This window comes from Phascolarctos cinereus, unplaced genomic scaffold (genome assembly GCF_003287225.1).
Source record: "Phascolarctos cinereus isolate Bilbo 61053 unplaced genomic scaffold, phaCin_HiC Scaffold_3;HRSCAF=262, whole genome shotgun sequence".
Classification (NCBI taxonomy): domain Eukaryota; kingdom Metazoa; phylum Chordata; class Mammalia; order Diprotodontia; family Phascolarctidae; genus Phascolarctos; species Phascolarctos cinereus.
The window spans coordinates 12,641,966-12,665,149 of NW_027555736.1; the positions used below are offsets into that span (position 1 = coordinate 12,641,966).

Sequence of the window (23,184 nt, forward strand, 5' to 3'; positions counted from 1 at the left end):
GCGCATGAGTCCCCACTAGTAAGCTTACCTTTAGTAGTCAGCCTATAGACATAATTAGTTCAGAGCAAAAGCATTTAATTAGGTGACAAAAAAATAGCAACTATAACACTATATAACATAATATAATATAATTAATATATATTTGCCCCCATAAATCACAGGCACACTTTTCCACAAATACAAATGGCTTCTGAAGAGGAGTAAGCACAGACAGTTGTAATGAGGAATACACATAAGGAATACAAGTGGCCAAGGCAACTCATGCATGGGACTGTAGGGTCCAAATGTCTTTTCTCTTCTTGTAATATCCTCCCCACTGGGTATAGTGTCCCTTCCTGCTAAGTTGTTCAGCTGCACTCCACAGATATACTCCTCTCAATTTCCAGGGCATGCTCTCTCTTGAATCTATGGTGGGCTCTTCTCTCTGCTGCCAGAGTTCGTGCTTCCTGTAAAGGTATTTCTTGCTTCTATATCTGTCTCTTTCTGCTGCCTTACGTTTGTAGGTTCTCCCAATAGGTGAGAGGTCCTACTCAGCGAGTTTATGATCTCATCTATGTGAACAGGTCACTGATCATGATCCACCCACCACTTTTCATCCTTTGTAACTCTGCCTTTACGTCTATCTTTGCTGAAGCCTTCATCTGTGTGCCAATGCTGCCTTTGGACTGTCCATCTATGACTCTTGGCTAGGTGGCCTTCCCACCTTTTCCCTTTCCAGCCCCCTTTGTCCTTGATAACATATTTCCCCTATACCTTGTTTGAAAGTAATCACCAGTAATATGGTACTTGCCCCCTTCTCCTGACCACAAGTCATCTTTAATTTTCATTCTTCAGAGAATGTAGGGCTCTACAATTTGCAGCCATGTAGCATCACCAGAGGGATTACGGGGTTATAGAGTTATAGGATTTAGAGCTGAAAGGGACCTTAGATATCATTTAGTCCAACCATCACATACAAAGTTACTTGGTGCAAAGGTAGGAAAAGATGAGGCTGGAGAGAAAGTGTAAGCGTCTAAACTGAGCCACTGGGACCCCGGTGGTTTGTTCCAAGCATTTATTCAGATAGATATGATCTAGGATCTGGCCCACCCTTTCTCAAGTGAGACTATAATTTCCACCTCTGGGAAGAGATAGGGAATTGGAATTTAAGAGGTTTGGAATCATCACCTCTCAGTTATATTTCCATCCGGTTGTTAAAATGAGATAACATTCCTAAAGTACTTAGCACATGGTAGGTGCTTAATTAATGTGTTCTCTTCCTCCTCCCTCTCTGAGTATCATAGATTGCTCTAACACTTTCTTCTGGTATCACCCAAACTCTAGTACTTTCTGGTATTCTGGGAAAAGTATCTGGATCCACATTAGTCTTAACAGACCTCTAACTTATTTGGAACTGCCCTATCACAAGCCCTAGCCACGCTGCTCCCAGTTCACCCTCTGATCTGCTCCACCTACACCGTGGCTACTTTGTCCCCTCTCTATTTCCTGCACCCCTTTCTCTGTTGTCCTCCCTCATTCGACTGTGAGCTCCTTCACAGTGGGTGCCATCTTGTTTTTGCATCCTCAGTCCTGGCACATAGCGAGTGCTTCACAAATACTTTTATCTATCCCCATCTATCTATCTATCCATCTATCTATGCATCCACCCACCATCTATCAATCGAGCTAGCTATCTCAAATCATAATTGGCCAAGGCTGCCGCCCTCCTCTGGCAAGCAGCATCCAACATGATACTGGCCAAAATACGGCAACAGATTATTATCAGTCCATTCCCGGGGGGAGGGGAGGAAGGGAATAAGCATTTTTATGATGCCTACTATGTGCCAGGAACTGCACTAAATGTCTTACAGATATCATGTTGTTTGAGTCTTACTAGGAGTTTTGCTCTTGGCCTTCGCAGTAATAACCCACTTCAAAGCTCAGATCTCAAGACTGCGGACAGGGTAACGAGATTCACTGACAGTCAAGCCTCTGCTGGCCAATGCAGTTGGCCTCTGGCGCAGACTGCTTTCTTGGTACAGGACAGCTCCCAAATCTTCCAGGCCGGCCTCTGTGTGGAGAATCCATGTTTTTCTTGGGTCTGCACAAGCCAATGCTGGTACATGGGTAAAGAATCTGATGAAGTCCTTGAAGGCTTTTTCACATTTTTTCGTCTGCCCATCTCCAAAAGGCAATTTTACCTTTCTTGCCTTTTTGGTTCTGGCTCTCTTCAGTCATGTGTGCACAGATGTGGTCATTTGATGATTTAGCCATGCCAGCATAGCTCTTAACAAACTTGAGATAATAACCATCAAATCCCAGAAAACGAAAGTCTCTAAGATTCTATGGGCATACACATGTCAGAAGGGCTTCTCCCTCCTCTAGGTCAGTGCTCACACCTTGCTGGAATATGGACCAAATATTTATTTCATAGAAGCTCTGAAAAATTGGCACGTGTCAGTTGGCTGCTTCACACCAGCTTCCTCCAGCCAACAGGATGCACTACTCAGGCCCTCCTCATAGTCCTTCAGTGCCTTACCAAAGACAATGACAAAGGTATACATACACTTCTATGCCGGGTGTGCCAGAACCCCCAAACCCCACAATGAGAGCTGATTATTACATTTTCATTGCGAGCATGCACACCTCAGAAATCAGCAAACACTATAACCTGCAGCTTCATTTGTTATTTTGTTGATGGCTGGATTTAAGATAATGCAGATGAAACTTAAAAGAGCCATTTGTTAAACATTTACCAGGGTACCCCTCCTTCTTCTAGATGAAGCAACAAACATTTACTGCATTAAGTAATTACTACATGCCAGGCACTGTGCTAAACAGCTGGGGCTACAAATACAAAGAAAAAGACAGTCCCTGACTTAAAGGAGCTCACATTCTAATGGCGGAAGACACACAAGGACGTTAGAAAAGGGGGGAGCAGAAATTATGTTGACGTCCAGAAAGCCAGAAACACAGGCAAGAAGGGAATGAAGGGTGGCCAGCCTGGGCCTCTCCCCCAAATGGAGGCCCCAGAAGGAACCCACCAATGGGAGAACGGGACCGACATAGCAGAGGGACATTCCAGGGCAGATGAGGCATGATATCCAAGTCTGCTAAAGCAGAGGCACAGCCAGGGAGGAGGATGAAGATTGGTCTAGGTGGTTCATAGCCCCAACTTCTTTCATCATTAGCAATCAGAACATGGTTGGTGCCCCCCAAGATCCTCTGGGGCACACACTCAAACTGGGAAAAACCAGATGAAAGCAGTCTTTCCCTTGTCTTCCTTGGACATAGAGAACTGGCAGTACTCATTACATAAGTCCGAGATGCAAAAGGACTGGCTGCCTAGTGGACAGTCCAGGGTATCTCGTACCTGTGATATAGTATTTGCTCCTTTTGTTCAAATTTTGACAATCTGCACATATCCATAACTTTCTGTTCATTCTCTGGCACCACCACAATGGGAGATGCCTAAGGGCTGCTAGATTCTGTGATTATGTCATTGACCAGCATATTTTTTTGAGACGGTTTCTGTGGTTTTCCATGAGAGACAGAAGCTTCTAGATCTTTCTCTGAGTGGTTGGGAGTCAGTAAGCTGGATTCTATGGGGCACACCTTGATCACATCCTGATTGTGCAATGAGTTTCAGGCTCGACCTACTCTTCCACTCATTTGGTCCTAGGAAATTCCCAAATACATCGAGATCCAGTTTCAAGGTTGAAAAGTTAGAATGCTCATGATGTCCCCTGATGGCTCTTACCTCTGTCCCTTTGTAAGCATCTGAATGGTCAGCATGGATGACAATTTGTGAAGAAGTTGGTGCCAGCTTACTGCATGAAAACTCCAAAAAGCCTAGTATGAGTTTTAATCAGTGCTGATACCCTAGTGAGCATTAGAGGCTCTGGACATATCAGAGCCACAGTGCCCACTTTCCTGCCAACACTAACAACCGCCTTGGGAAATCTCAAACTCACCTTAATGCACATAGAAAGGCTTTTGCATTCAACCCACCAAGTCCAAGCCTTGTCATAAGTTTTGAAGGATTTTTTCCCCCCAAAAGTGTCAAAAGAGATTGGAAAGTGAGGTTAACTTTTTTTTTTGCTTGTGAGGCAATCGGGGTTAAGTGACTTGCTCAAGGTCACATAGCTATTAAGTGTCAAGTGTCTGAAGTCACATTTGAACTCAGGTCCTCCTGACTCCAAGGCCAGAGTTCTATCCACTGCACCACCTAGCTGTCCCAAGTGAGCTTAACTTGAGATTTACTATCCAGGACAATATAGTCCACATTCACAATTTTTACCATTGCTTCTGCACGAAGTCTTATGAGTTCAGGTGGAATAGGCCATAAGGAATTGATGAGGACATCAATGTGACTCTTCTCATGGACCAAAGAGAGCTCCTTCCCTGGCCATGCCTCAGTTTCTTGAAGCAGGAAAAGAAGACAGCAGGTTTTGTACAATCAATTCAACATTTCTGGCACTAGTATACTCAATAGTTGAATGGAGGATGAATTGGAGTGGAAAGAGACTTGAGGCAAGCAGATTCACCAGCAGGCTATTGCAACAGTCCAGGTGTGAGATGAGGATAACCTTCACCAGGGTAGAGCAGCATCAGAAGAGAGAAGGGGGTGTATTTTAGAGATGTTGCAAAGGTGATATCAACATATCTTGGCAACAGGTTGGAATAGGGAAGGGGGTGGGGCATGGAGATGAGAGACTGAGGAGTCCGAGATGATTCCTAGGTTGAGATCTTGAAGGACTGGGAGAATAGTGGGAACATTTGTAAGTTCTGCATTTAAATTTTGCAAGAGGGGAAAATTTGGGAGGGAAAATAATGAGTTCAGTTTTGGACATGTTGAGCTTAAGATATCTATAAGGCACCTGGTGCAGGATGTCCAATACACTGTGTTTAAACAATACAGTGTCACAGCAATAGACATTAATTTGAGTCATAAAAACACTACCAATAACTTTCATGTTTTAATAGAGCAATAAATTATGCACACAGTAGCATTTAGAACTTTTAAGAGATATAGCCTATCAATAAATTTAGCAATCACATAACAATATTTTCATGCTAATATCAGGTAGAGATGGAGCCAAGCTAGTTTAGATGAGATCATTACACCCTCACAAAATAAAAATAAAATAAATTAAAAGTACATAAGAAACAATTCCAAGATACTACCAGAAAGAAAAAAAAATTTGGGCTTCAAAAGAAAATCTACTCACTAGGAAAAGGAAGGAAAAAATTCAAACAAAATGTCTTTCAGAATGAGAATGCAAAAATCCCCCCTTAAACATCTGACACTTTTCTTCACTCAGTTTCCTCCCACTCAAATGGCTAGTTTGAGGCAACATCTGGTCACAGGCAAAGCAAAGGTTAACAGGATTCACCATCCCTTAAAAAAAAAAATTAAAAAAAGACTGACAGATATCTTTCCTTCAAAGTTGCCTCAGAGAGCAAAGAATGAAGAAAAGGACCCATATGTTAAACAATATTTATAGCAACTCTTTTTGTGGAGTCAAAAGGGTACCATGCTTAAGAAGAACTTTTAAAGCATCCATGAATGGGAGAAAAAAACTTCCAGTAATCAAGAGCTGTGTCTTACCTCTTTGCCACATATGTCCTTTAAGCTGTCTGACTTCAGAGCTCTAGACTCTGAACTGATTTGTGGGAAAGTATGTGTCACAGGCCTTTGGGGAAGATGTTATGTAAATCCCTTTTCAAAAAGCTATTTAAATCTGGTTGACTAAAATGATTCTCAATTTATAACCCTAAGTGGAAAACACAGGTGGGGGCTCAAGCCAACGGCATTTGAAAACCACTCCCAAATCTATACCAAACAACACAAAACCATTACAAAAATATTTATAACAGCTCTTTTTGTGGTGCTAAAGAACCTTGGAAACTAAAGGGGTATCCATCAGTTCAGGAATGGATAAACAAATTAGTGTGTGTAGATTTAATGGAATACTAGTATGCTATAAGAAGTTATGAAGGGGACGGTAGCCAGAGAAGACTTTCAAAAATTAATGCAAAATGAAATGACAAAAGCAAGAATAATTTATATAAAAATATTGCAAAGACAAACTACTTAGAAAGACTTAAGAACTCTGACTGACACAATGACCTACCACAATTCCACAGGACTTATGAAAAAGTTCGCCACCTTCTGGCAGGGGTGTAATGGACTCAAGATGTAGAATGAGATCTTTTTCCTGAACATGGCCAATGCAGGAATTTGTTTTGCTTGACTATGCATATTTACTAAAAGGATTTTTCCTTTCCTTTTTTTTTTCGTAATGGGAAGGAAGAGGCAGGAAGGAGAGAAAATACATTTTTGTTCATTTAAAAGAATAACATTTAATTTAAAAAACCCACAAAGTAGCTCTCAGAAAGCAGGTGGGAGACAAAATGTAACTATAACCCCAACCTTTTTTTGGAGAAAATTTTTCTATTTAATCTCACTCTAGGCCAGTTTGAACAAACCTTGGTACCTAGAACAATAGGCCTTTTAGGAATGAAGCTTTGAGTTCCTTCAGTACTGACAGCCTGAGGTGTAAATGCTCACAATGAAAATGTAATAATTAGAGACAGCTAGGTAGGGCAGTGGAGTCAGGAGGACCTGAGTTCAAATCCAGACTCAGGACACTTGACACTAGCTGTGTGACCCTGGGCAAGTCACTTAACCCTGATTGCCTCACCCCAAAAAAAAAAAAGCAATGACCAGCTCTGGTTATCGGGTTTGGGGGTTCTGGAACACCCCTGCACAGAAGTGTATGTATACCTTGATGTCATCATTGCCTTTGTTAAGGCGCTGGAGGAGTATGAGAGACGGATTAATGCATCCTGTTGGCTGGAGGAGGCTGGTGTGAAGTAGCCAACTGACATGTGCCAATTTTCCAGAGCTTCTGAGAAATAAATATCCGGTCCATATCCCAACAAGGTGTGAGCACTCACCCAGAGGGGGGAGAAACCTTTCTAATTTATGTATGTTCATAAAATCTTAGAGACTTTTGTTTTCTGGGATTTGGTGGTTATTATATCATTTTTTCAGTGAAATGTTTTATCCCTCCGGGTGGAAGGCTGCTCCTTGAGGTCAGGGATCACTGTATCCACCATACCTAGCACGTAGTAGTAGACACACTTGACATTTATACCATGAAGTTTGCACATTACCAATATTTCATTTGATTCTCAGGACAGCTCTTTGCAGTGGAGACACTTATCACCATTTTACAAAAGAGGAAACTGAGAATGAGCAACGAAGTTACTTTTCCAAGGTTAGTTACACAATAGGAAATACGAGGCAGGCTTCAAACCTAGGTCTTCTGCCTTTAACCCTGGAATATTATCCAGTTTCCGCGCTACCTTTCCATTAACAAGCCCTTCTTGAATTTGAGCTCCTCCTAACTCTGCCCCCCTTCATTTTGTTGGTGCTCTAGTTTCTAAAAGCCAGTCCCTTTAGAAACAGGAACGAAGCGGAAACAGTTACATTGTAGCATTTTGAGGTTGGCCTGAAACAGAACTTGTGAGCCTCGAGGTTGGAGGGGGGCGGCACTGTGAGAGTACACGGAAACCCGGGGCTTCGGGCTCCCTCCTCCCAGGAAGGAGAGTGGCTGCGGCGTTCAGTGCTAGGGCTCCGGCGTCCCAACTAGAACTCCAGCCGGGGGGAGGGGGGCTTGGTTTCGAAAGCCCAGCGTCCGCAGCTGGCCACCGCCAGCCGAGGAGACAGCAAGGCACTCCGCTAGTTCCCTAACCTCATCGCCCGCTGGAGCCGCGCCAAGCCTACCGTGGGAGCCGGAGCACTGGAAAGGAAATTCAAAAGCCGGTGACCTTCTGGACCCTACGGGTCGGAGGCGGGCTCTTCGGGGGAGGACCTCCGCCTTTTCTTAAAGCGCCCCTTACACGAATCTCTCAAACTTCCAAAGGGGAGGGAAGAGGGCGAGCTCGGCTTCGGAACCGAAAGGATTAAAGGAGTATCGCCCTGGGAGAGAGAAGAAGCCAGGGTCAGAGCTGGGCAGGGCGTGAGCCAGGTTGGTGCTTTGCAGTGGTGGAGTCGAGGCTGGGAGGGCATGTAGGGGGCCACGTGTGGGAGTTTCTTTGCCTTGGGTCAAGGGTGGAGGGGCACTCTGCAAGTGATTGCTGCTTTTTAAGTTCCAGTCTTGACTTGTCGCCATGTGCTCTAGGCTAGGTCTCTATGTTGGTATGACTCGTGGCTTCCTGCGGAGAAATAGTCCTCAAAACAGTGAGTCTGGAGTCTGAAACAGTATGCATATGTACACGAGAGTGTATATGAACACGTGTATACTTGTACGCATACACATATGTACACGAACTTAGATATGTATATTGAATAATCTGGTTTGGGCCTGCTCTGGATATTAATAGGAATCACTCGCTTACATTTTTTGTAGCTTTACAGTTTATAAAGTGTTTTCTTCAGAAAGCTTTGAGGTAGGCAGTGCCAGTTCAGCTAACCCAAGGTCACAGGAAGTAGCCGATTCTGGACCTCAAGTAAGATCTGCCATTAGATAAACTCTCTCCGGTCTTATCTCTTTGAGCCCCAGGCTCCAAAAGGTTAAATGACTGTCCCTGAGTGACATAGCATTTGTCTGAGTTATTCACTACACCCAGGTCTAACGGAATTGAAATCCAGCACAAGAGATGGGGACTTGGAGTCAGGAAGAATTGGGTTCTAATTCCATCTTTAGCATGTACTGTATGACCTTGGCTCACCTAGCACAGATGGAGAGTTTTTCAACTTCTTCAGGAGGTTTCAAATCCAGGCTCATTTTATAGAGGAGGAAACAGGCTCAGTGAAGTTGGTTACCTTGTTCAAGGTCACACAGGTAGTAAGTACCAGAGGTGACATTTAAAGCCAGGGCCTTGGACTTCAAAAAGTAGCTTAATCTCCCCCATTTTACCTGTAAAATTGAGGATGAAAATAGTACCTACTTCCTTGAGTGATCTAATGAGGTAATGTAAGGAAGATGTTTTGCAAGCATGGAAGGGCTATATAAATGTTCATTATTATCATTGACTGATTGCAGTTTGGGGTGGGTCACTTGCCCTTTCTGAACTTCAGTTTCTCCATCTGTAAAATGAAGGAACTGGACTTAATATAGTACCCTGAGCCTTTATTAAGAGCCTGCCAGGGGGCAGCCAGGGGACAGGTAGGTGGGGAAGTGGATAGAACACCAACGTTGGAGTCAAGAGGACCCGAGTTCAAATCCAGCCTCAAATACTTACTATCCCCCTGACCCCTAGGCAAGTTACTTAACCCCGATTTCCTAAAAAAAAAAAAAGCCTGCCAGGCTTCTAATAGGAATCAAGGATAGGCTGGGCTTGAGATAGGTACCAGAGTTGTGATTTCGCTTGTGTAGTGCATCTCCCAGATGTGACAATAGCCTCCACCAGTGCTGTAGGGACATAAAATTCAGCTGTGATTAGGGATAAGGGACTGGACCTGTCATTTCTTGGGCATAGGGTCCTCCCGAAGGAGGAAGTTTCCTCTCCCTGCAGGTTCTTAGAAAAGACAGGGCTGGGGATGCAAAACCAGAAATGAAACCAGAAAGGAAGCTGAGGCTTCCCAGAAAATCCATCAAGCCTCTTCCAGTTTTGAATTCCGTGATCCTCTGACTTTATTGAAAGGCCCTTTCCTCTGGGACCTCAGTTTCCCTGTACGTGAAGAGAGGAGGTTGCCCCCCCACACCCCAGACCTCCACTAAGGTCCCTTCCAACACTAAGTGCCATACCTCTATCGCTGCTCCGCTCCGGAAAGGACTTTCTTCTCCGGGCTTTCAGGCACGCCAGCTGGTGCCCCGCCCCTTCAGGGGGGCCGCCGGGGTTCTCGGGTCCATCTCCAGGAGCTCCTTCCTGCACCGCCCCCCTACCTCCGTCGGTGGTGGCGAAGACCCGGCGCGGAACATGCGGGGGCGGGGTGGCGCATGCGCCATGCGTGCCGCGGCCTCCGTTCCCTGGTTGGCTCCGCAGCGCAGCGGCAGCGGCGGGTCCGTATCCGGAGGTTCCGCTGCGGGCTCCGGGCTCCGGGCGAGACTCGGGCCGGGCTCGGCGGCTTCCGCGCGGCCAGGTGAGCGTGGGGCGGAAGGAAGGAGGGAAGGTCAGGGGCTGCTGCGGGCGGGCCCCGTGCCTCGGACCCTGGGCCGGGCCCCCCTCGGGCCTGGGTCTCCGGGCCCCGGGCCCGCCGCGCGGACGAGCCTGGCAGCCCCGCGGCGCCCTGGGGACTCCGAGGCCGAGCTCGCGGGGCCGCCCAAGGTCACGGCCCGACGGGGGGCGCCCTGCCCCGGGCGCTCGAGGCCTCGTGGGCCCCATTCTACGGCGGGGGAAACTGAGGCCCCCAGGCCCGCCGGGCCCGCCCTGGGCCCCAGAGAGGCCATCGAGGCCGGCCCTCCCATGGTACTGCTAGGGAAACTGAGGAACAGGCGGGAAGGCGACAAGGCCAGGGTCACCCCGCTCAGGAATGGCCTTCCTGATCGCACGAGGTCGTATTTGCAGAGCACTTAGGCACACAGTAGGTGCTTACTAAGTGTTCGTCCCTGGGCCTCTAAGGTATAAGAAAGATGAGCAAGAAGGGGCGCCTCGAACCCCCGGTGGCCGAAGGCCCCCTCCCCTGGGAGGGGGCGCTGGAGACCCTCCCACCCCATCTGCCCTGGAACCTGGTGCTTTCTTATCCCTCAGGATTTCTTTGGCACACGCTGGCCCTGGTTCCCTATCAGTAATAATCATAATAATATTAGCTGATGCATAGTTAGATTTAGGGCCTTGACTGGATCCTGATTGACTCTTGTGACAACCTTGTGGGACAAGAAGACTCCAGGTATGAATTATTCTAAGGCCCTAAGTTACAGAGTGGGAGAGGGGCTTTCCTCACTTGGGACCTCCCCCCTCCTTGCTAAATAAATCACTGGTCCAGGCTCCCTCCAAAATTATGTCCCTATTTTATAGATGAGGAAACTGAAGCATAGAGAAGGAAAGGGACTTGCCTAGGATATCCTCACTAGTAAGTGCTGGGTCTCTCTGCTATGCTAACCTTCCTTTCTTCATCAGTAGAATGGGGAGAATACTAAGGCCTCCTTGACAGGGTTGTCCTAAGGACCAGTGTTTATTAAGCTCGTGGGCTGGGCTGGGCGCTGGGTCTGTGAAGCTTTCCTTGCCCTCCAGGAGCTGACCTTCATTTGGAGGAGATGTTGTGTGCACAGAGATGTGTGCAAAACAGAAGATAGATACAAGGTGGTTATGGGGGGCGGGGGGGGGGGAGGCAGCCGGAAGGGTGAGAAAAGCTTCCTAGAGAACTTAGATGAGCCTGGGAGGTGAAGGGACTGGGCAGGGTGGGAGGTCCCTGGCATGAGGCACAGTTACTCTAGAGGAGGAGTGGTAGTGTGTGTGTTTGTGTCTGTGTGTATCTGTGTGTGTGTCTGTGTGTACATGTACATGTGCACACACACATGCATGTGCAGGTTCATGCCCGTCTTTCACTTTGCTCTCCATGGGAGTCGTGGTTAGGATTCATCAATGCTCCTGGAATGAATAGGGGAGGTGGCTCTCTCCTGCCCTCTGGGGTGGAAATAAAATCAGGGAGTTTTCACAGGGTGACTTCAGCTTCAGAATAGGCCTGAGGCTTTCCTGAGCAGCGGACCCCCCACCCCACTCCCACCCACATCCCCTGCTGTACCTCTGTCTGAAGACAGGACGATCAGAGGTGGACGGCTTTTGTGAAGGGGACCATATCCATAGAAGTTTTGCACTAGAGTCTCCTTTGCCCCACCCCACCCCCAGATACCCCCACAGGACCCTCAAGGCAGGGAGGGATCCCCAGAAAGGGACTCACTCCACCACCTCCCCACCCTCAGAACCTGGCAGTCCACCTCTCCTGTGACAGTCAGACAGCTTGAGGCACACAGTAGGTCTGCTCTTGGCAGAACATTATTTCACTGCATTTTTACAGACCAAATTGGGGAGGTGGCTTCCAGAGGTCACCTAGCTCAATCCAGGACTGGAGTCCTGATCCTTCCTCTGACCCCCAAAGGACACTTACTGTGGAGAGAGGGCCCCTTAAAAGGATTTGTTCTGTAAAACTTGGACTCAGTCAAAAAGCCGCACCTGAGTACCTAGAAGGCCATATGTGGCCTCAAGGCCCCAGGTTCCCCACCTCTGGACTAGGCACTATGGAAGAGTCTCATCTTTAGGTTATGAACCAGCTGTAATGGATGGCCCACTGTGGAGTCCCAGGACCAGGTGTCAGTCATGGCTCTGCTTCATCCCTAGGTGACCCTGGCATACTTATAAGCCTCAGCGATCTCACCTGTAGAGAGGTGGGCTCCTGGCCTTGGAGCTCCTTCCCCTGGTAGGGTCCTGTGGCTAAGCATAGGCATCATCCAGGCCGAGCTCCTTTGACAGAGGGAGGAGCAACCTCAGCCCTGCAATCGGGAGCATTGGCTCACCCGAGGTCATGGCGGTCATGGCCCATCAGTGCAGGAGCAGGGGCTAACACAGGGCTTTCCTTGCTCCCTGTCGGCTGAGGCCTGGAGCCCAGAACGAGATGGGCCTTGGGGTGGCAGGTGTCCAAGGTAGACCTAGAGAGGGCCGTGGAGGACGTCCAGCCTGTGCTGCCCTGCCAGGCATCTCCTCAACACACTGCCTCCACCTCCACCCTGGCCCTGAGGAAGCTTGTGTCTCTCATGCCCTGTCTTCTCTGGGAGAATAGGGGCTGTGCTGGTGTTCACACTCACCCCCTATTCTTAGCACAGGAAGTACTAGGGTGAATGTTCTATCACATTGTGCAATTGGAGAACCGGCCCTACCAGTGTCTCATGCCAGGCAGCATGAGGAAGAGCTGTCTCTCGAGCCCTGTGTCCTCCTACCACAGTGTAGATGTGGGCAGGCTTTGGCTTCGGGTACAGTGATCCCTCTCCCCACTGAACTGCCAGCTTCTCAGAGACAGGAACCAGCTGAGCCCCCTCTTTGTATCTCCAAGGACCTAGATCTTTGCCTTGATTTAGGATGTCAGACTTGGAAATACCTCAGGGAGACCAGATGGTCCAACGCCCTCTTTTGAAACAGGATCTGTCAAGTGATTTCCAAGTAATGTGACCTCGAAGTACCACATGAAGGGTTCAGAGAGGGCCCCCTGAGTCTCCTTCCAAGCAGCTTCCCGCCATTTGAAGGAGCAGCCTTCACACAGAGCTGAGCACCTGAGGCCTGTCCAGGCCCCTTCCTCATGCAGTCACTGAGTGTTGGACCTTGGGGAACTTTGGCTTTCATAATTCACTTGCCTTATTGGGGAGTTCCTTGTATGTGGCCAAAGCATGTTCTGCCCTGGGGGAAAAAAAAAGATTTCATTGAGCTGTGGAAGTGACCACCTGTGCCTTCCTTACTGAGGCCTTTGAAAGAGGCGCTAATTGTTCAATGTCTCAACAGATTCACAAGCTGCCATCTTAGAAGGCCGAAAGTTCTTTGTGAGTCTTAGCAAAGGTTCTTATTGTAAGTTAATTCCCTGCGTCCTCTGAATCGTCACCATGTTATCTGAAGAGTTTGTAGGCTAAGACTGTTGAAGGTTCCTGGGACCCTAACTCACTGTGGCCCTAAGAGTTTGACCTTTACTTTCCTTAGTTGGGGGTGGAAGGGTTGCGTAGACTTCACATACATTTTTGTACCATTGTAGATGGGCACCGCCGCTTTAATTCAACTCCTACCTACCATCAAAGTCACTCTTTGTGTAAAGGTAATTGAGAAATTGGCTAACATGTATAATTTAAAGATGTGACAAGTTTTGGGTTTTTTCTGATTCACCAAGAGAACCAAACCTAGGCTTTCAAGTGTAGAACAGTTGGGAAGTAACTAGGACTTTGCTTATAATTAAATTCAAGCATTTTCCAACTTGGATTCGCTTCTCAACTTCAGATTTAAAATTTGAAACACATTTTCTCATAAAAACAATGTTTTGAATGATGGCAATTGGATTCTCTTAATAGCTCTCTAAAACCTTTTGGGAGAGATAGAAAACGGGAACCTGTGAGGGAGAAGGAGGGAAAAAAAGCATTCATTAAGCAACTACTATGTGCTAAGTACTGTCTAAGTTCTGTATTTCATTTAACTTTACAACAGCTTTAGGAGGTGGGTGCTATTCTGGGCTCTATTTGAGGAAACTGAGGTAGACAGGTTAAATGTCCAGGGTTACACAGCTAGTGAGTGTCCGAGGTCGGATTTGAATTCAGGTCTTCCTGACTCCGGCCCCAGTGCTCTGTCCAGTGTGCCACCTAGCTGCCCCATCAGTAACTTTAGGAATGCTGTTTGCAGGTTGTAAATGGAGTGTGGTGGGTCGAGGGCTTTTAGTGTGAAGGCCAGGGGAGGAGGAGCTTGAAGGTGGTTATAATAAAGTAGTGTAAGTCATTGCATAGTAAGATAAGGTCGTGAGAGTTGGTTGGCAGCTTTGCACTCGTCTCTTTGTTTCTCTCTTCCCATGTTGGTGGGCCTGCACACCAAGAGTCTTAATTCTTTTCTAACTTGGGCCGCTTGTCTCAGGGTAAGAGCGGGCCAGATAGAAGTGGACTTGCGTTGCAGGAAGGTGGGCAGACCTCCATGCTGAGTGGGTTAATTACCCAATAAAACACTGGCCAGTTGTGACTTTTCTGTTTTTGTTTCTGGTCATTGAGGAAGGTCTGTTTCTGCTTCAGAAGTGATTAGGCTTATGCCTTGAAGAGAAGCTTATGAAGAGTTGGATCAAAGCAGGAAAATGGCAGTTTGGAGGTCTGTATCTTCATACTTAGACATGGGAGATCCGTTGTATTGGTCATAGAGAATAGCATGTGCCCTTTGTAGATTGAGAGCTGGAGGGGCTGGAGAGGTCATCTAGGCCCAGAGAGGCTCAGGCCTTGCCAGGTAGCAAGGAGCAGAGCCAGATTTGGTCTCCGATGGCCGGACTCTAGTTCCAGCGTTCTTCCCACAGCAGCAGAGACCAGAGTCTCTAGTTTGGAGTGATGGAAAGCGATGAACTCAGTCAGAGGAAGATTCTTTTGCCAACAACTTGGAGGACAAATTGGAGAAAGAAGTGGCCACTGATTGGGATTTGGGGGTGGTGGGGTGGGAGGGTGAAGTTAACCAGGATGTAGTAAGCACTTTGTATTTATTTACTATGATGCCAGTGTTACCGACCTAGGTGTGACTAGGACGATAACGATATCATCAGTAGAAGTCAGGGCTTTGGGAAAAGGGGCAGGTCCATTTTGGGTATGTTGAGTATGAGGTATCAATGGAACATCCAGCTGAGGAGGGACAGCAGGTAGTTGGCAGTGATGCATTGCAGTTCAGGAGACAGATTGGGGTCGTCTGGCATCTGTCTATCCATCTGTCCTTAAGACTCATCTTCTTTGTAGAGAAAATTGAATTGGGTATGGCAGGTAGGCTATAGAGGACAAAGAGAGAGAAGAGGTTGGAGGAGTCGCAGCATATGGGGGGAGGGATGTGGCAGATGTTTCAGTGGAGGAGAGCAAGGAAACAGGAGGCAAACCAGAAGGGAGCAGGGTCCCAGGAGATAAGGAGAAAAGTGGATCTGGACAAGGGGGCAGTCAGTAGCGTCAAAAGCCGTAGAGACGTAATGGAGAATGGCATTGGAGTTAGCAGCCGAGATCCCTGTTCCCTGGAGAGGGCTGCTCAGGTGGTCGTGTGGGAGTGGAGGAAAGGGGAGACCCAGGGGTGGAGGGATCCCTAAGAAGAGTTTGGCCCTGACTGGGAGAAGAGAGATGCACCTGGAGACACAGATTGGGAAAAAAAATGGCTTCCAGGGCCATTTTGAATAGTGTCATGAGGCAGGCATGCCCTCACACGAGTTGGGGATTGGCAGGCTTTGGTGGGCGTGTTGTGCCTGAGACTGAGCTCTCCGTGCTCCAGTCCAGCCTCTCCAGAGCTGCTTGACCAACCTTCCTAAAGTGAAAAACCCTGGAGTCCTCTCTGGACTTTGCTGCCTCAGTGACGTTGGCCTCGACCCCTCTGAACACCAGTTTCCTTGGTTATAAAATCAGGGACTTGGACTGTCTGGCCTCTAAGGCAGGGCTTCTGAGCCTGGGGTTCATCAGCCCGTGGTGTCCTTGGACATTTTAAGGCTTCCGTAAGCTTGGATGGGGTAACCTTGCCCGTCTTCATTTTTGCTTGCCTCTAGCTGAATCCTAGCGTTTCCTTCGGTTCTAAAGGGATCCTCGGCCTCCGCCATGCATGGCACGCACATACGAGGGCTCTGTGGGCAGAGGCAGTCGAGCATCAGTTTCTGAGCCTGGGAATGTGTCCCCAGCCGCCCTTTGTAGGCAGGAGGCCGAGGTCTGCCGGCTTCTCTCAACTCTTGTACGGCCATTGATTCTGTCTGTGAGCGCCACCTGTGCTCCTGGCCATCTCCGCCGGATCTGGGTCCTCTTCATCCTGTTCTCTTCAGGTGGGATCGCTCCAGGAAGCCTTCCCACAGCAGGGCCCTTTCTGCTCCTCCTGGTCTGTTTCATGACTGGGCACTTCCCCACGGCCCCACGTCCATGGGAGACTTCTCCATCCTCTGATTCTTAGTGTGTTCCCTCCTCCACCGCCCCATCACGTATATCCGGCTAAGTTGTTGAGCGGATGAATTCCTGATCATGGGGTCTTTCCCTTGGCAAAGACAGAATTCAGAGCATCGGATCATCCCTGGTGGCTTCCCCTCTGGGAACGATGGGCATGTTGTTTGTCAGCTGAGCTCATCTCAGGGGGGAGTCCTTCACCCATTGCTGGCATTTCCCTCTTGACCCAGGTGACAGTCTCCTTGTGACTCGGTAGACCATTTGTGAGAATCACGCTGGCCCAAGGCTGCGTCGTTCTTTAGCCTCTGAACTAGCTTAGCGGCCCCTCGGACAGCAGACGGACCCAGGTGTGTCTGTACTCAGCCGTTCCGGTTTGACATGGGCCCTGCTAGATAGAATGATTTTATAAAATTTTAAACCAACCTTGGTGTCGTGATTCAAATAAATGATCTCGTCTGGCCTCTGACCACAGCGTGCTGGGAAGTCTGCCCGCCTGCCAGCTCTCCCTGCTCCACCTATGCTCAGCTCAGCTGACCTCCCGAAGCGCGGTCTGACCACATCACACTCCTTCCTTCTCAGACTCTAGCGGCTACTTTTGTCTCCAGCCCATTTGGAGCTGGTGCCTTCCCGCCTCTCTGACCCTGCATGTCACTGGTTCTGTTCATTGATGGTCCAACATCAATGGCCTTTTCGCAGTTTTTTGCCAGGAAACCCCTCCTGATCCGGTCTTTCCCTGGGTGTCCCTTCCCTTCTGTGCCTCCTGGCCCCCCGGCTTCCTTCAAGGCTCCCTCCTGCAGGAGACCTTTCTCGTGTCCCTCCCCACTGGTGCCTTCCTGCTGAGATTATCTCCCCTGTGCACTGTCTAGATCTCGTATGCGTGGTTGCTGTGCACCATTGGGTGATGAGCTCCTGGAGGCAGGGGCCGTGTTGGCCTCTCTTGGTCGTCCCAGAACTTAGTGAGCATTTAATAAGTGAATGGCCAGTGACCAACTTCATCGTGCTCGTCCGTCGCATTCACAGGCCTGGATCTGTTTAGGTGCCTCCCATCCTTGGGCGCCAGCTCTGCTCCTAGGTCTGTGCTCCCACAAAAAGTGCTGCCGTGGCTATTTGGGGGCATTGGAGTCCTCTTCTCGTTGACCTCGTTGAGGGATGTGCCTAGCAGCGGGCAAAGGGGGTGAAGCTTTCTCCATTCTTCGTCCCGCGTGCATTCTGTGCCTGTCTTTCTACGATCCCTCCAATATCGATTCATCTATCTTTTGTCTGAGCATGCTGAACCTGGAGTCAGCAAGACCTGGATTCAAATCTGGCTGCATGACCCTGCGCAAGTCACTTAATCTCTGTCTGTTCTCTGTTATATGGGGGTAACAATAGCACCTGCCCCACAGGATTGTCGGGAGGATCAAACGAGACCCTGTTTGTAAAGTGCTTTGTTCACTGGTTTTTCGGCTGTGTCCGACTCTTCGTGACTTCATTGGGAGTCTTCTTGGCAAACATGTTGGTGTGGTTTGTCATTTCCTTCTCCAGCTCAGTGCTGATGGAGGAGGAGGAGTTGAGGCAAACTGGGTTAAGTGACTTGCCCAGGGTCACACAGCTAGTGAGGGTCTGAAGGCAGATTTGAACTCAGATCTTCTTGACTCTGGGTCCAGCACTCTGGCCACTGCCACTGGCTGCCCTGTAAAGTGCTTAGCAGGCGATGAAAACAGCGTGTAGGTGTTAGCTGTTAATCAGGTGGGTGTGAGGTGGGCCTCAGGGGGGTTTTGATTGGCATTGCTCTTGATGTTGGTGGGTTGGTTTTTATGTGGTCAGTGGTTCCCAATTCTGTTGAGAATCGCTTGTTTCTGTCCTTTGCTTCTGTATTGGGGCGTAGCTTCTGCTTCCAAGGAGTTCTTTAAATTGGTAAACTTTCTAGGTGAAAATCTATTACTTTAACACATTTGGTCATTTTACAAACAAATTTAAGGAACAGTGACTCTGTGGCGGAAAGTAAAAATTCCACTTTGCTTCTCCGCAGGCCAAAATCAAATTTACCTGTTGGCCTTGTTGTCATTACATTGAGGTTTTTTCCATTTGTTTCCAGGTTAATAATCAAGATGGTACATACTGAAGCCTTCTCTCGTCCCTTGAGTCGGAACGAAGTTGTTGGTTTGATTTTCCGTCTGACGATATTTGGTGCTGTGACGTATTTTACCATAAAGTGGATGGTAGATGCAATTGATCCGACCAGGAAGCAGAAAGTCGAAGCTCAGAAACAGGTAAGGCTTGTGGATATTGGATGGGCCTTCTTCTCATTGTGTTTAAAACAAGCTGTGCACCCCTTTGGGCCAGGCGTGACTTGAAGCCAATGGGCCCCATTGGGTAGTCTCATTTATTTCTTTTTAGACATTTTTATTGTTGTCTTTTGTTTTTATGTCTCTTCATTTCCAGAGATGTCCCTACCCACCCCCATTCCTCTGCCTGGGGAAAGACGAGTCTGGGCATCACATTTAACCAGCATGTAAATGTAAACCTGGTAGACATCAGCAGGCCTCCACCTCCGCACGCCTGAGGTCCAGGACCCTTCCTCCTTCCTCCTTCAGGGTCAGCCCTAGTTGTTTCACTGCATTCAGTTGTGTTTTCTCCTCCCATTGCTCTCCTAGTTTTCCTTACCTCACTCAGCACCAGCTTATATAAGTCTTGCCATGCTTCTCCGAATTCTGCAGAGGATTCATTTCTTACCTTGCAGCAGTATTCTGTTACATGCAGGGACCACAATGTACTCATTCCCCAGTTGATGGACACCTACTTTGTTTCCCATTCAATGCCCTCACAAGAAGTTGTGACTGTGTTGGTGTATGTGGGACCTTTCTTTGTGTCTTTGACAACATTTGTGACAGTGGGACCTTTGGATTAGAGAGTATGGACATTTATTCAGTTTCTAAAAAGCATAATTCCAGATTGATTTCAGGAATGGTTATTGGCCATTTCTCCCTCAGGTGTTCACAGTTCCTCCCATAGTACCTTACCGTGCCTGCTTTTCTGTAATCCTTCCAGCACTGCTTTCCTCCTCCCTCTCTCCCTCCCTTCCTTCCTCCCTCTCAGACTTCCTTCCTTCCTCCCTCCCTCCCTTCCTTCCTTCCTCCCTCCCACCCTTTCCTCCCTTCCTCCCACCTTTCTTTTCTCCCTTCCTTCCTTTGTCATTTGTGCGCGGGCTTTGAGTGTGAGGTGAAACCTTAGAGTTGTTTGGATTTGCATTTCTCTTCTTAGTGAATTGACGCAATCTTTCACATGATTGTTAGAGCTTGTGATTCCTCCTTTGAAAGTTGTTACTATTTTTTGACCATTTACCCATTGTTGAAAGGCTCTTGGTCTGAAGAATCTGTGTTAATTCCCAATAAGGAAACAGTGATTATGCAGAATCCTGGGACTCTGGGAACCTCTATCTGAGAGATCTTCTAGGAAGCATCCCAGCTGATAGGGTCTCTTGGTGTATTTGAATTGATTTTGTTCATGCAAAATGCTTTTCAAAGTCCTGAGATGGAAATGATGGTTTTTAATTTTTGTCTCATTGCTTTGTAATTGATGTCTTATATTTTACTTGATCTTTCACTGAAAAGCCAGGGGAAGGAAGAGAAAGGCAAAAAGATCAGAAGGCTAAACATGGGAGATTCTGATTAGGATGCTCTTCCCAGTCAGCCTGGAGGGAATTATTGACGAGGTTGGACAGCCAGCTTGTCTTAGTCAATATTACTCCTATTTAAGTTGTTGTTATAGTGGATGTGATTGAGGTTGAAAGTCTGTTTTGAAAAGCTTCTGGAAATAAACCTTTGTAGTTTGCAGTTCTGTGGCTGATTTTTGGGTATAACCAATAAACCTAATTTTGTGATTTAGTTTTAATGTACTGTAGCAAGGAGGGATTTTTAACCTGGGATCTGTGGAGAGATTTTTTGCGGGGGGGGGGGAGTCTATGAACTTGGGTTTGAAATTTAGCATTTCCCCAATTATTTAAAAATACTGTTCTGAGAAAGGGTCAGAAATGTCTTTCAGCTGATGACCAAAGGAGCCTTTTTTTAATTTAAAAAAATATTTATTTTTGTTCTGAATTGCATGTAAAAACAATTTTATCATACTTTTTTTCAAATTTCCAGTTCAAAATTCTCTCCCTCCTCCCATTGAGAAGGCAAGCAATGTGACATAGATTATACATGTGTAGTCAGGAAAGATACATTTCCATGTAAATCTTGCTGTGAAAGCAAACACAGACAAAAAACAAAAACGAGAAAAATAAAGTAAAGAAAAAGTATCTTTGATCTGCGTTCAGGCTCCACCAGTTCTTTCTCTGGAGAGGGACAGCAGCTTTCATTACAGGTCTTTCAGAATCATCTTGGATCACTGTATTGCTGAGAATAGCTAAGTCATTCACACTTAATCGTCATACAGTGTTACTGTTACTGTGTACACTGTCTCCTGGTTCTGCTCATTTCACTTTGCATCAGTTCATATAAGCCTTTCCAGGTTTTTCTAAGCTCAGTCCGCTCATCATTTCTTACAGCACAATAGTATTCCATCACATTCATATACAGCAACTAGTTCAGACATTCCCCAGTTGATGGATGTAAAGGGTCCATTCTTCATCAGAAAGATGAAGGCCCCTGGTCTTGAGTCCAGATAGATTTATCCCAAACAGTAGTTTTCCTCTGGCCATTTGAGGGTGTGGACGCTGGCATCTGGGGGTTTTAGGCCTCTCTGCAGTGAATTGTGGCTTAACTTAAATGCAGCTGTTTTTCTAATCGGATAAAGAAATGAGTCTGTGCTTCCCTGCAGCCTGAAGAATAGGCAGCCAGAATGCACCTCAAGTGCTGTTTTGAATGTTCATAGACCCTTCATTTAAGTATAAAGCAAATCACCTGAAAGCCCAGGGTGTCAAGTCAGTCAGTGTTCTTCAGCCACTGCTATGTGCCAGGCATTGTGCCAAGTGCTAGGAATCAGAGAGAGGGAAAAACAGCCCCTGCCCTCCAGGAGCACCTCCTCTCACGGGGGAGACAGCATCCACCTAACTGTACAAACAGGCCAGAGACAGGATGAAGGGAGCTAAGCCCAGAGGGGAAGGGGCTCCAGAAAGTCTTCGTGCAGAAGCTGGAACAGAGACAAGGCGGGAGTGGACAGAGTCGGCCGAGGTGTGGATGAGGAGTGCCTGTGGAGGAGTCCGGGAGAAAGCAAGGAAGGGGCCGGGCCAGGCTCAGCAGCTGAGTGCAGGGCTTTATATTCCTTTATTCGTGGAGGGAACCTGAGGCTCTTGTACTTTAGGGAGGTCGGTTTGATGCCGCTCCGATCAGTTAATTCATAAATAGGCAGCTTTCCTCCTGTGCAGTGACTCTACTGTCTCCCCTTACCAGGAGAGTCTGATGAGTATTTTGAAATAACTTGAGCTTCAGTTACCTGTTTCTTGAGCCATTTACATTGTCTGGTCATTAGCTTTGTGTTTATTTATTTTATAAGTGTTTCATCTTAGGGCCTGAGTTGCCATAAGGGCTGTTTGAACAGGGTGACCTGAGTCTGTTAACATTTGAGTCATACGATCATCAGAATATAGGCTTAGCATTTCCTTTATTTTGGCCCAGATGGGTGATTTCATGGGTGGAGAGAACTCCTGGGCAGGAGATTCCCTCTGCCAGTGAATGCCGAGCTGCATGTGAGTATGGCCTCAGGCACTGAGAGGTGAAGCCCCTTGGGGCTAGAACCCAGCTCCTGCCTCTGAGGCATCCCCAGCGTCTGATGTTTCTCAGATGATGTGTGTCTCGGAAATGATGACTCAGAAAATATCTTTAGGCCTGTGACTTGTTAGGCCTCAGTGCCAAGCCCTGCCTGGGCAGGGATGATATGGCCAGGCCTGGGCTGCGGGGAAGGCACGCGGGCAGCCGAGTGGGCAGTGGACCCGGGAGAAGGTTATTTCTGGTGAGAGGCAGGATCGGTCCAGACCTTTGCACAAGGACAGTTTGTCCAACTGTGTATACTTTGGATTTTATCCCCTTTTGTGCGTTGTTCACGTGTGGTTGGCAAGCCTGCGGAGGGGAGTTCAGTAGAAACATCATCAGCCACGTGTAGCCCCTCCTCAGACCCAGAAAGATGTGGCCTTGGCACTCTTAGCTCAGTGCTTTTGTCTCTATAATCCTCTCTAAGTGGTTCTCTCCACTAAAGTCTAAGCTTCCTGAGACACACCGTTTCATTTTGGTCAGCATGGTACTTGGCGCCTAGGAGAATGCGTAATAACTGCTTGGTGAGGGAGGGCTGGGCTGGTCCTTTGGGGTTGCCCAGAGCAGGGACTGAGCCAGGCATCCTCCCAACAAAGCTTTGTGCTCATAGATTTGCTCCTCCTTCCCTCAGTTCCACCTGGAGCTCTCTCTTGTTACTGTTTTCATCCTGGGTTACTTGCATCTGCTTTCAATTTCTTGGGTCTGGGATGGTGAAAGGCTGAGGAAGGCCAGATTGAAACAGGGACCTTCTGTATTAACCTTTCTTTTGCCCTGGGGGCTCACCAGGGGAGGGTGAGGGAGAGGGCCTGGGAAAGCCACCCAGCCCTTTGTGCCTTCTGAGGTGTCTCACCCACAACCCACATTTCTGACTTATTTAGAAGAAAAGATGGGAGGAAATCATTTAATGTCTATGT

General features: G+C 47.7%; 2 protein-coding genes across 5 annotated transcripts in view; one reads left to right on the forward strand and one right to left on the reverse strand.

Moving 5' to 3' along the window:
* Positions 1 to 23,184, forward strand: part of ATAD1 (ATPase family AAA domain containing 1) — a 63,768-nt gene that overhangs the window by 11,847 nt on the left and 28,737 nt on the right. For 2 of the 4 annotated variants that reach the window (XM_020974961.2, XM_020974964.2), the window contains exons 1-2: positions 9,992 to 10,075; positions 18,619 to 18,793. In XM_020974961.2, coding sequence (XP_020830620.1) covers positions 18,632 to 18,793 — 162 coding nt within the window. In that variant the 5' untranslated portion in view covers positions 9,992 to 10,075; positions 18,619 to 18,631. Of the gene's footprint in view, positions 1 to 7,568; positions 8,019 to 9,991; positions 10,076 to 18,618; positions 18,794 to 23,184 lie in introns of those variants that run through there. The other 2 variants (XM_020974963.2, XM_020974962.2) reach the window with 2 other exon arrangements.
* On the reverse strand, positions 4,946 to 11,692 carry LOC144456242 (uncharacterized). Its single transcript, XM_078150710.1, has 2 exons — positions 9,741 to 11,692; positions 4,946 to 8,205 (listed from the first exon to the last, which is right to left on the reverse strand). Exons 1-2 carry the CDS (start codon positions 10,315 to 10,317, stop codon positions 8,168 to 8,170), a joined length of 615 nt encoding a protein of 204 aa, XP_078006836.1. The 5' UTR covers positions 10,318 to 11,692; the 3' UTR covers positions 4,946 to 8,167.

Excerpts from the sequence above, each read along its gene's own strand:
- LOC144456242 (XM_078150710.1), bottom strand. The coding sequence starts at position 10,317 with ATGGGGCCCACGAGGCCTCGAGCGCCCGGGGCAGGGCGCCCCCCGTCG. Across the intron at positions 8,206-9,740 it reads GGAGCGGAGCAGCGATAGAG|GAAGCCACGAGTCATACCAA; the intron begins GTATGGCACTTA and ends ATTTCTCCGCAG.